Raw genomic sequence first — 12,323 nt, forward strand, 5'->3', positions numbered from 1 at the left:
GCCCCTTCCTTGTTAAGCCATCAAACTTCTCTCTCTTCCAAATTATTTACCGTTTTGGATCACTAACCCACGCAGGCGCTGTGTGAAGGCCCGGGCATGAGAAGGCTGTGGGAGAATTCTTTGAACATCTTTCCTGTGATAGGAACTTGCTGGGTAAATGACTTAGTGTCCACTCTGCTGAGAAAACCCTGCCCACGGGGTCGAGTGGGAAAATCACAATGCTCCTTCTGTTGAAACGTAAAAGGCTTTGAGGTTTTGGGCATTTCTGCATGGAATCTTCCCTGGGATTGGGCAGTATTGATACTTAAGATGTATGCTGATATTGTAACTCTTCAGAATCCAGCAGTAGAAGAGACCCAAACACTTATTCAAGACACACCTCAAATAAAACATCTACAGTTCCACATATTTTAATAGCTTTTACTATTGAAGACCACTCATAAATGTGAGTGATTAGTAATTAAAATTAGAATATACACACCGCCACAGAAAAGGAAATTACTCAACCAGGGGTGTCATGCTTTCTCATCAATGTTTACCTATGCCATCTTGTATGCTAAGCAGTTGAAATCTAAAAGACAGAAGTTATAAAAATGCATCACTTCAAATTCCGCTTTAAGAGTAAAATTAAAAGCACATTACAAAATGCAAATGGAAAGGCATTAATTTATGCCAACACCATCTCTCCCTTGAGGGTTTCTTAAGCACTCGGCCAACTCTACTTCAGCAGCCACGCTCTGGTTCCAATTATGTGGAAATTATTCTATCTTCGTGGACTTGAAAACAGAAGAACAGGAATAAATCACTTGTCCCCGTTCAAACAGCACATCAGGAGCTGGACAAACAAAGGGATTCGCACGTGCAAATGCTGAGGCTTCAAGGGGCTGAAAGGAGTTTGCAGCCTTCTCTGGAGGTGGCGTGTGCAATGTCTACCATTGAGCGGGACTCATGCGTTCACCTCCCGTCCTGACAACAACATCCCGATTCTCTGCTCTGGCAACACAAGCAAAATATTTTCTCTAGTTCTACCCACACTTATCAGGGAAGAAAGAGACAACTCTGACTGCTATCTGCTTCCGCCTGTCTCATCCTTCAATTTCTATTCAAGAGTTACCGGCAAGTGCGTGTATTTACTTCAGGCGAGGGGTGGAGCTGTAAATATGTATCAAAATAATTTCCTCTACTGAAATCGCAGGAAGTGCATCGAGAACTTTCTCCACTGGAGGTAGAAGGGTTCCTGGAAGAAGGGTTCCTGGTGGTACAAGCAATATTAAAGCAGTGGGCTGGGCACCCGCTTCCCAAAGTGTAGGTATAGCCTTGACCCCTTGACCAGTACACTCCTTTCCAGTATCCCATTAAAATGCAAAGGAAGAAACAAATATATTTTTTTAAAAAATCAAACCAAAGGCAAAAACTCGCAAGCACGTGGTAAATGAAAGAGGGCTGAGTCGTTCATCCCTCCTGCTTCCTTAAACAGGCAGCTTGGCTGCCCCTATTACATCTCCAAATGCGTGAATGCTTTGGCTCAGAAAACGTGATGGTCCGCCCCGCAGAGGCCATGCAAACAGCACAGGACAGAGCAGGAGCGTGATCTCAGCACAGCACCTCCAACGGCCGAACACCGATAAGCAACGGGCGTGTCCAACAAGAACAAAATGGCTAGGAAACGATAACGCAGAGTTCACCTGTTGCCCGCTGGGCACTGATTACAAATAATGGGCGAGAGTTCAGGTATGATGTTCATGATGGATTTGGCTTTAAAAACAATAAAATACATAGAGGCACATGCGTATATACGTCTATGAGGATTACCAATTCTACAAGGAGGCACATTCAAATGTTCAGATTGTTCACCTCATGGGAACGAGATCATGGGACCCTTTTTTGTGAAGTGAAACTCTTAGCTTTCTTTCATACAACTCAGTAGTTGGGGTTTTTCAATGTCATGGAGAAATGAGAAAACAAACACAAAGGCTGAGTAGGAGTAGAAAGCCAGAGACTTTCTGGGAAGAGGCTGCTATTTGCTCCTGGGTTGATGATGGAGGCCTACAACTCCTCTAAGGTTGAGGTGGGCACCTCTGCTACGGCCCCAATGTACCGGACATCAAAGCCAGGTCCTTCCCAAGCCACACCACGAGAACCTGTCACCTGCTTCCATTCAGTCACGACGTGTCCCAGTGTGCAGCACAGACGGGAGGACAGGCATGGCTAGAGAGACAGTGAGTGGGGAGTGGCAGGGGGCATTTTGGACATTCACATTTCACAGTAAAGTCCTATAAGAGAGGAAGAGTCAGAAAGAACTGTGGGCACTGTACCGTTTGAAAGCTGCTCTGTTGTCAAAGAAACTCCGAAGTCTGGCAGAAGGTTGTGAGGACACGTCTAGTCTTCCTCACAGTCAGAGAAGAAGAGGAGATGTCTCACTTCTGGCCAGGAAGGTCCTGAGGGATGAATAACCACTGGGTACTGGACAGCAGGTGAGAGGCTACACATATACTCTGCCCTTTAGCTTAAGATACGCCAGCGAGATTCAGTGAACACTGAAGGGCCAAGGACAACCCTGTACCCAGTGGGTTAGCAAATAAAAGCACAGCTGAGGGTCACCTTCCTCAAAACGCCACAAAGCACGTTTGCATCAATGAAAGATGATGTGTGAGAAGAAAGCGTCTCTCTGCATAGGATTTAGAAAAGGGTAAAAGTTTAATAATACGCTGAGGGCTCTTTAGTAGTGAAAGTCCTCCCGTCTCCTAAAGGAGTCCTAACATATAGGCTGAGTAATGAATGAAAAACACTCGTAAGGCATTTGTTAACCTGAGGTTAATGGTTTGACATGGCCAGTGCTTCTGAAGTTCCGTCACCTAAAAAAAAAAAAGTTTGTTAAAAGGCTAACATCATATGCAATGTCTCTAGCACTCTACTGCCTTTAAGGATATGTTGGTACAAGTCAATCAACTGTAAGAAACAATTAAAATCAGAATTAGAAATCAGTCCATCTGTCCTAAGGTTTGGTCACACACCAGCTATAGGACGAAGCAGTGACTATGGTGATACTGGTGGGTGAAGTGAAGTTTTTAGAGCAGAGGGTGTCTCTCCTTTTTTAAAAAAAAAATGTATTTATTGATCTTTAGAGAGAGAGGAAGGGAATGGCATAGAGAGATAGAAACATTGATGAAAGAGAAACATAGGTCAGCTGCCTCCTGCACACTTCTGACTGGGGATCAAGCCCGCAACCCGGGCATATGCCCCAACCCGGAATCAAATTGGTGACCTGGTGGTTCGTGGGTCAATGCTCAACCACTGAGCACCACCGGCCGGACTAGGGCGCCTCTCTTGTAATCCTTGGGCAGCAATCAAGCTTTCATAGTCTTTTTGTCATTTAACCTTTCAAAGAACCCCACGAAGGTAACATTATTAGTTCATATTGTAGAGGAAGAAACTGAGAACTAGAATTCAGACCCAAGTCAGTCTGATTCCAGTCCATTCTCTTCAACTGAACAATACGAGAGAAAAGGGAAGAGGGAACTGTAAATTAATACTTCTTTACTTGCATCTGCACTTAAATGTGTCTCTGGAAGAAGGGGAGAGGAAGACGGAGAGCAAAGTGGAGGGCAGCACTCATCCTACTGCATCGTCCAACACTTCTGAACCATGCTAACAGATCGCATATTTAAAAAAATAAACGACAGAAGAGAACAGTTGTCTAGTGAAAGAAAATTTTTAAATCACTAAGAAATAACAAGAAACATCTCTTGCAACTCGGCCGCCAACATGCCATCCAGACTGAGGAAGACCCGCAAACTTCGGGGCCACGTGAGCCACGGCCACAGCCGCATCGGCAAGCACAGGAAGCACCTGGGGGGCCGCGGGAATGCTGGCGGCCTGCATCATCACAGGATCAACTTCGACAAATATCACCCAGGTAACTTTGGGAAAGTTGGTATGAGGCATTACCACTTGAAGAGGAACCAGAGCTTCTGCCCAACTGTCAACCTTGATAAACTGTGGACCCTGGTCAGTGAGCAGACACGGGTGAATGCTGCCAAAAGCAAGACTGGAGTTGCTCCCATCATTGATGTGGTGCGATCGGGCTACTACAAAGTTCTGGGGAAGGGAAAGCTCCCAAAGCAGCCTGTCATTGTGAAGGCCAAGTTCTTCAGCAGAAGAGCCGAGGAGGAGATAAAGGGTGTTGGTGGGGCCTGTATCCTGGTAGCCTGAAGCTACATGGAGGGGAGTTCATTAAAATGTCCAAGTACTTTTGTTTTCTGGTCTGAGTGTAGGTCCTTTGGCATCGCTACTTCCCTACCTGTACTTCCAAAGCCTCCCTAACAGGTTCTATGAGTTAGGGTATCAAGGCCTGGGGTCTTCTGCAAACTTCCCTGAGGAAGAAAGAAGCCTTTGGACCGATCCTGACTTGAACTTTTCATTTATAAAGTGAGAACGATACCTGTTGCTAACGTGTGTGTATAAGTATTAAATAGTTGAAAGGTCTGTTTGCATTGTATACTCACAAAAAAAAAAAGAAAGAAAGAAATAAAAATTTATGAGCAAAAGGAACAGCTTTAAGAATAAATAAAATCATATCAGACGTAGACAGCAAGGAAACATGGCAAGTACTAGTATTAGGTGGCTCCTGGAGTGAGGCTGACCTTTTTGTTGCTCTTTAAATAATAGTCAACCCTTCCTTGCAATGTGCTAACTCACTCCTCCCACTGCGCTTATGACCATCTGTCTGACCTCTGACCTCAAGCCGAGGGAATATTCTAGTGCTCTATGTGGGACTCTCTCCCTCAGGCATTTCTCTCCTTTTCCATTCGTTGTTGTTCTGAAAAGTTTGATAATGTAGCCCAAGAGAATGTAAAAATTAAGTGTCTCAAGACGCAGATGATGAAGTGATTACCAATAGTTACTAACTTGTATTCGCTGCATGATATTTAGGAAAGTGAAGGCTTTCTGTCCTGAGTGCTTTGCATTTAGACTTAGAATTAGGAGAAGGAAATGTTTATCACCTCTGATAGCTATTCTTAGGCATAAAACTATAAAACTGTAACTTCCACCATAATCCTCCCATCTAAGATGTGTGATAGGAGGGATTCTTACTGTTACATATCCTCTTCCTAGGATCTTCCTTCATCAGCCACTCCTCTTTTCATTAAAAAAGAATCTCTCCAATAAGGTTCACAAAACCATGAAATAAATTCTTATCGATGCAGCGACTCAGCTTGTCATTATTATCAATTAGCATTTTATCAAATCGTTACAACTACTCAATATGCCAACCGAAGGCGGTCCTTCATCATTCCCAGAGACACATGCAAATCCCAAGAGATAATTGAGCAGATTAGAGTGAACAACAATAACATCCAGGTCACACCTCAGGCCCTTCCAACAGCGGCAGCCACAGCGCATACTAAACGCCCCGACCACAAACAAGGTGTGTTGATGAAGCCAAAATGAGTTCAGGCCCTTCCCGGGATGACCCCTGTCCATCTGTTGACTTTTGCACAACCTCCTATCTGCGGTGTATTTCCTTTCAAACGTAACTTTTATTTCCCTACTTTCAGTAGAATGTGTAAAAGCACAGATGGATTACTGGTCATTAATTTTTAATTGATTTGCCCTATCACCAAAATGATCCATGAGAGACAGACACTGGCCGGGGTAGAAAATTGTGGCGAAGGTATACTGAACTCACCTAAACCCGTGGTCGGCAAACCGCGGCTCACGAGTCACATGCGGCTCTTTGGCCCCTTCAGTGTGGCTCTTCCACAAAATACCACGTGTGGGCACGCACGTACAGTGCGATTAAACTTCATGGCCCATGCGCAGAAGTCGGTATTTTGTGGAAGAGCCAGTATTTTGTGGAAGAGCCACACTGAAGGGGCCAAAGAGCCGCATGTGGCTCTCGAGCCGCAGCTTGTCGAGCCGCAGTTTGCCGACCACTGACCTAAACCATCCAGGTATCAGGATTTCAATCTTAGAGGTCACAGATGGACAAGATTTGACTTTGGGTGGTGGGCACAGGATGCAATAGACAGATCTTGTAACATAGAAACCCACACCTGAAACTTATATGTTCATGTTGACCAATGTCACCTCAATAAATTTAAAAAAAAAAAAAGAAGAAATCACAGATGGAACTTCGAAGGAGCAGAATCAGCGGATATATAGAGCCCGTGCCACCCAAAGCTGTTCCCATGGAGACATCACAGATTTTGGGGACCATGTACATTTAATTCTGGGGAGCAGGGAGGGCCACTTGCTGGAACCCTCCAGTGGCAAGGGCTTCAGGGAAGTGTCTACCTCACAGCTTGTTCCACTTGAACTCTGGGGAAGACAATAAACCAAAAGCTCTTACAAAAAAGGTTTAGCATACACACATTGCCCCCTGCCCCCGCCACCCCCCCCCACACACACACACCCAAAATCAAGTTCAATGATTCCTTGGGGGAAAATCTACAAATAACTATTGTAAACTAAGGCAGTAAGAAAACCACACAAATTTAGCTTCCTGCCTTGGGGGGCGGCACCCCAGTTAGGGACTCGGTGGGATGTGCCAGGCGCTGTAGACTATAAGGCTGCCATCTTGCTCTGAAGTGTAGCACGAACAAACAGTATGGCTGCCCTCTAAATCCCGGATGGCATGCTTCTCTCATTGTCTACACCTTCCTCTTATGTGTAACAAGGCAGAGGCTGGAAACTCGCCCCACTGCATGCCACAGTCAACAATCAGAGTTTCACCGAAAGTCAAATCTCCTCAGGAAGAAGCCAGCCTGGGGCAGTTGCTATGGTGACCGTGCCCCTGGCTAGGCCCCCAGGCGCTAACATGCCCCACCAGCAAACCTCTCTTTTGAATAGCAGTTCTTTGACTATAAAATAAGGAAAAAGAACACATAAAGGTGAGTCATTTATGGGTCACCCATCAACTTTTAGTGATAAACAATGACAAGAACGATTCTTGATTTTTTTCAAGAATAAGTAATTCTTGTACTATTAGAGCAAACTTCTCTCTTAACGAGAAATAGAGGAAATTTCCTGCTGAAAAGCACTGTTTTGAGAATTAATTAAAATCAAGCATTTGACAGGGTTGCTTACCCGGTAAATTACCTTTCTAGATGAAAACAAAATGCTTTCATCAGGTGTCATCAGTATCCCACAAAAAAAGAAACAAGCAGAGGTAAACTCTTATGAGGAAAGGAAACTGGAAAGTGGACTCACAAAAAGTGAACTCTTAGATATCATGGATTTTACCTGAAAACAAACTTTCCTATGATTTAACTTGTAAGGGACATTCTACCCTTTTAATAATAGGACTTCTGAAAAATACTTCACTAAGTCTACTCTATTTAAGCATGACTTCTTCAGGAAGCAAAGTCTATCAGATAAACTTTTCCCACAAATATTAGGTCACAGCTCACGATCGGTTAATAACTGAAATGTGTTGTCAATACATTGCTAATTTAGCTAAGCTGCAACTCCAAGATCTCATTTTTTAATTAGAACATGACTCCCCATCACCGTGACTTGAGGGCATGTATTTAAGCATCCATCCCTTCGAGATCGCCTGAAACTGATTTCCCAGAGCCTTGGTTAATGAGAGCGCTGTCCCAGTGGACCACGGATTACTTCCCAGTGTAGCCTTGTTTCCACTGATTGACAGCCGAAGCCCAGATTCACTCCTGCCCAGCGCGTCCTCCATGGCTGTTCAGGGAAATCAGGAGCCACCCTCCTCAATGGCTTTAAGGTAGCATTCATCTCGCCTTGTCCCTCAGTGCCACGGTGACCTAATTGAGCCTAATGAGTGACAAAGTAACAGCTCACAGGACTACTTAACCTTCCCTCTTCTAGCTAGAACTCGCAGATCCATGTGAATGCCCAGCCTTTATCGTTTATCAGCAGGAAGCCGGGTGTTGGCCAAGGAAGACGTGGACTGCTGCTTTCCCTCCCCCGCCTGTCTTCCATCCACTTCTGCAGAATGGAGGAGAGGCTTCTGGTGAGAATGTGGGTAGCTCTGCAGGCAGGTGCAATAGTGTGAACAGGGACTAGGATTTACTTACTTTTATGTCTCCCCTAATGTGTTACACTCAATAGTCACCCTCAGGGAAAAACCTCCAGGCGGTGGGTGGCCGTGCCAGAGGAGGCCTGCAGAGATGCACAGGAACCCAACGTGGTCCCCTGGGCTGCAGGCACAGGACTTAGCAGAGGTTTCTGTCACTGGGAGACCGGACTGGCTGGTCTTACTCTAAGTAGCGGAAAATCCGATAATGTAAGTCAATGGCACTTCAAGAACGGGACTCTCCAGTTGGAGAAAATTCACGGCTCGTTGCTGAGTGTTTCACTTTTTACCACATCCATGTCTTACAATTATTACTCCAAGCTGAACTGCTGTGCAGCTAACGACTTTGGAGAAATGTTGTTCATGCCTCTGACCCTACTCTGCCCTTTCTGACACATCGTTCAAGGAAAGGTTAAGTGTATTTTCTGTAAGAGAAACAAAACAAAAGAACAACTGGAAAATTGTATGGACATCTAACCATCCATGGCTACGCATGGTAATGAAGGAAGAGAAGACAGGAGGTGGCCGGGGAGAGGTGGTCTTTGAAAGCTTGGGTTGCTGGGTAAACATTCAAATCATGGTACAAGGTGTGGGGGGAAAGGCCTAAAAGGGGAAGGCAAAGGAGACCAGCTTCTACTCTCTCTGCAGGGCCCTCACACGGGTACGCCGTGCTGTTGCAGTAGGCTGAGTGAACTGGAAATAGACAGTTGTGCATGCTTTCGGGTAGGTGGTCTTAATGAGCTAACTAACTTCAAGGGCATGACTTCTCACAATGACGTCCCTCTTTCTAGGCACAGAGTATCTGGGGATCTGTCTCTGAAAATGAAAAAATCACCCCAAAAGGTCCCCTCTTCCGGCCTCCCCAGCCATGCACTTTTGAGTAGGTGCTGCGCTCCATTTCCATGTAGGTCTCTGACATCCTGTCTGAGGCAGAGCAATCCTTGACAGGCATTCGGCAGCTCTTTGTAATTGCCTGTTCTGTTTTTTAGGTAGCGGCAGGAACAACAGTGCAACAATCATTAAGTGTGGCTTCTTAAGCGGAAGAACACTAAAAAGCTGGCGAACCTGGCTTCCTATTAAGAATGCCATGCAATTATCTTTTACTCATTCACCTCACAGCCTCTGTCCTCTATCACTTAACCGCAGAGAGAACAGAGCGCCGTGCTGCACACCAATCGCTAAGTGTGGGAGCGACTGAGTGAGCCTGTTCCCAGTCCATGAGAGAGAAATGTTAATGAAGACAATACAAAGAAGGCAAAGCCAGGATGACGTAATCAACAAAGGTATATTACTACCCTCCTAGGGAACCATGATTTAAGAACAGGCAGTGTAAGAATGAGGTTCCTTAACTCCCACACTTGACCTTACTCATTCCATTCACACTCCTTATCCTTTCTTAAGTCGCATAAGATTTAAACACCTGCAAAGAAATATTGATGATGAAAATCAATTGCTCTCATTATTTTAGGTGCAAGGATGAGGGCTCAACAGTAGCAAATGGACACTCGCTAACAGGCTCTCTCACTGAAACTCGAAAACAACCAGTTTTAAGCTCATAGGTATTCATCCTCTCTCTATAAACAATGTCCTGTGTTTAGTTTTGTCTGAAGTTGGTGACTACATGGGGAGGAACACTATTTATTTTGTCTAAGAACTAAACACCGAGCCCTGGCCTGGCTCAGTGGTTGAGCATCTACCTATGAACCAGGAGGTCATGGTTCGATTCCAGGTTAGGGCACAGGCCTGGGTTGCAGGCTGGATCCCCAGTGTGGGGTGGGCAGGCAGCAGCTGATCAATGATTCTCCCTCACCATTGATATTTCTATCTCCCTCTTCCTCTCTCATCCTCTCTGAAATCAATAATATATATATATATATATATATATATATATATATATATATTTTTTTTTTTTTTTTTTTTTTAAAAAAGAACTAAACACAAAACTAGTTTAAAAACCTAAAGACCTGTCCCCAACCAACAAACATTAGTTTTATTCCTGGTTCTTGTCAAGGAATAGAACCTGATCTCTTTGATGCTCAAGTCTTTTACAAATATTTTACCATGAAATAGAATACTCATGGAGGGTTGGCTGAGGGGTGTACATAGTCCATTAATTTTTCTATAGTCTTTAAATTTTTGCCCAGATTTTCTTTAATCTATAAGAGGTTTGTATATTTGGAATAATGCTTTAGCAAGTTGTAGAAATTTTTGTTTTATTTTCCCCCTGAAATACTCTGTTTTTTATTAATCCTCATCTGAGGATATTTTCCATTAATTTTTTAGAGAGAGTGCAGGGAGAGGGAGAGACAGAGGGAGACATTGATGTGAGAGATACACCGATTGGTTGCCTCCTGCATGCATCCCGACCAGGGCCAGGAGCCTGCAACAAGCCGGAGCATGCCCTTACCTGAAATCGAACCCTGGACCCTTCAGTCCACAGGCTGACGCTCTATCCACTGAGCCAAACTGGCTAGGGCCCTGAAATATACTTTGGTGCTAGCACGCAGAAATGCTGTAGTAAACATCCCTATGAATTGTATCATTGCGCTTTGTGTACACATGTTGGCTGGGCCACCATCTTTTCTATCACACAGTGTCCTTTATGAGACCCATGAATAAAATTTTATTCACTTGTTATCCCCAGGAAAACCTGTCCAGGGGACAGTGTAAATCTTTGAAGTGACTGTGGTCATTTTAAAATGTCTGCAAGTTCTTGGACTCTCCCTTTCCTTGAATACACCTCTGTTTCCCTTACTTGTCCCTACCCCAGTGCACTGTGGGCTGTTAGACCTGGTCACTGTGCCCTTGGCCCCGCTGATGGGTCCTGCTCCCACACCTGTGCCTGGGTCAGGCCACAGCACAAAGGGATCCAGCCACAGACTCCTGCCCCTCCTGCCACCTGCCAGCAGTTCCACCCCCTTTCAACACTACAGTTTGTACTTGTGGATGTCTGGTTGAGATCGCCAGCCCAGCTCTGTTGCTATGACGTTGATTGTAAAAGAAATGGCAGCAGATTCCCCTCACATGGGGCAGAAGCAGTTACTCTGCCCATCAATGGCAAATCAGAAAAAAGAGAAACAAAAATGATGCTTCAGTGTCTCTACCGTCCCATCTGTGGAGTCCCATGACTTAGTGCAGCGGTTCATGCCTCACAGGCTTCCAGGTTTTGTGGATTTCTCAGCAAGTCTTCTACACAAGCAGACGCCATCTCCTACAATACTTTCCTCTTTTATTCTCTCACTAGAGACCCGGTGCATGATATTCATGCACTGGAGGGGTGGGGGTCCCTCAGCCCAGCCTGCACCCTCTGGCAGTCTGAGATCCCTCGGGGGATGTCCTACTGCTGGCTTAGGCCCGCTCCCCACTGGGAACAGGCCTAAGCCAGCAGTCAGACATCCCTCAAGGGGTCCTTAGCACTGCCACAGAGGTGGGAGAGGTTCCAGCCACCGCTGCTGCACTCGCCAGCCATGAGGCCGGTTTCTGGCTGAGCAGCGCTCCCCCTGTGGGAGCGCACTGACCACCAGGGGGCAGCTCCTGTGTTGAACGCCTGTCCCCTGGTGGTCAGTGTGCGTCATAACGACTGGTCATTCCATTGTTCGTTTGATTTGCATATTAGCCTTCTATTATCTAGGATGCTGGGAGTCAATAGGAAAAAAGGACACAATCTTGGAAACTCTTACATATTTTATCTTATGCTTCTGTGGCTCTCTGCAATGGTTGGCATTTCATGCTCACAGGATTTAAAGTCTACTGAGACTGCGCTCATCATCAAAATTAACAAAACATGGAAACCTATGAGGCATGTATAGGATTAACACTAAGATATTTACAGGCTAGCCCTTGGTGACCCCATTATTTGCAAAAATAAGGTCCCTTTTCATCATGGCATCAACAGGAACTCCTCCTTATCCTTGGATGGGTCCACCTGTGGTCACATGATATTATCTATGGGTAATGCTCCATTCTCAATCAGTAACGCTTCCCTGTTTATAGAGCACTTGAGCATTAATCATACAGCATGATGTCTCTTTCTATGGAGGCTGTTTCCTACAAGTGCACAGTATTATTTGCAGAAAATATGCTTCACTGAGCCTGCACTGAATTGTTCACGCAACACCTGTAAATCCAGATTGACTTTTTGAACCTAACTCTGCATAATTCAACCAGCTACTCTGCATCCTCTGCCTAGGCAGGCGCATGACTTGTAAGAATGTGTGGAGCTAAATAACTACCCATGACTGTCTCAAAATGATTAAATAACAGAAAGGTTTTG

General features: G+C 45.1%; 2 protein-coding genes across 3 annotated transcripts in view; one reads left to right on the forward strand and one right to left on the reverse strand.

The window, feature by feature from the left end:
- IMMP2L (inner mitochondrial membrane peptidase subunit 2) overlaps positions 1-12,323 on the reverse strand; it is a 477,803-nt gene that overhangs the window by 113,439 nt on the left and 352,041 nt on the right. The window lies entirely within an intron of this gene.
- LOC132211190 (large ribosomal subunit protein uL15-like) lies at positions 3,750-4,259 on the forward strand. The gene has a single exon (XM_059655870.1). It carries the CDS (start codon positions 3,766-3,768, stop codon positions 4,210-4,212), a length of 447 nt encoding a protein of 148 aa, XP_059511853.1. The 5' UTR covers positions 3,750-3,765; the 3' UTR covers positions 4,213-4,259.

The sequence above is a fragment of the Myotis daubentonii genome, chromosome 10 (assembly GCF_963259705.1).
Source record: "Myotis daubentonii chromosome 10, mMyoDau2.1, whole genome shotgun sequence".
NCBI classification, from domain to species: Eukaryota; Metazoa; Chordata; class Mammalia; order Chiroptera; family Vespertilionidae; genus Myotis; species Myotis daubentonii.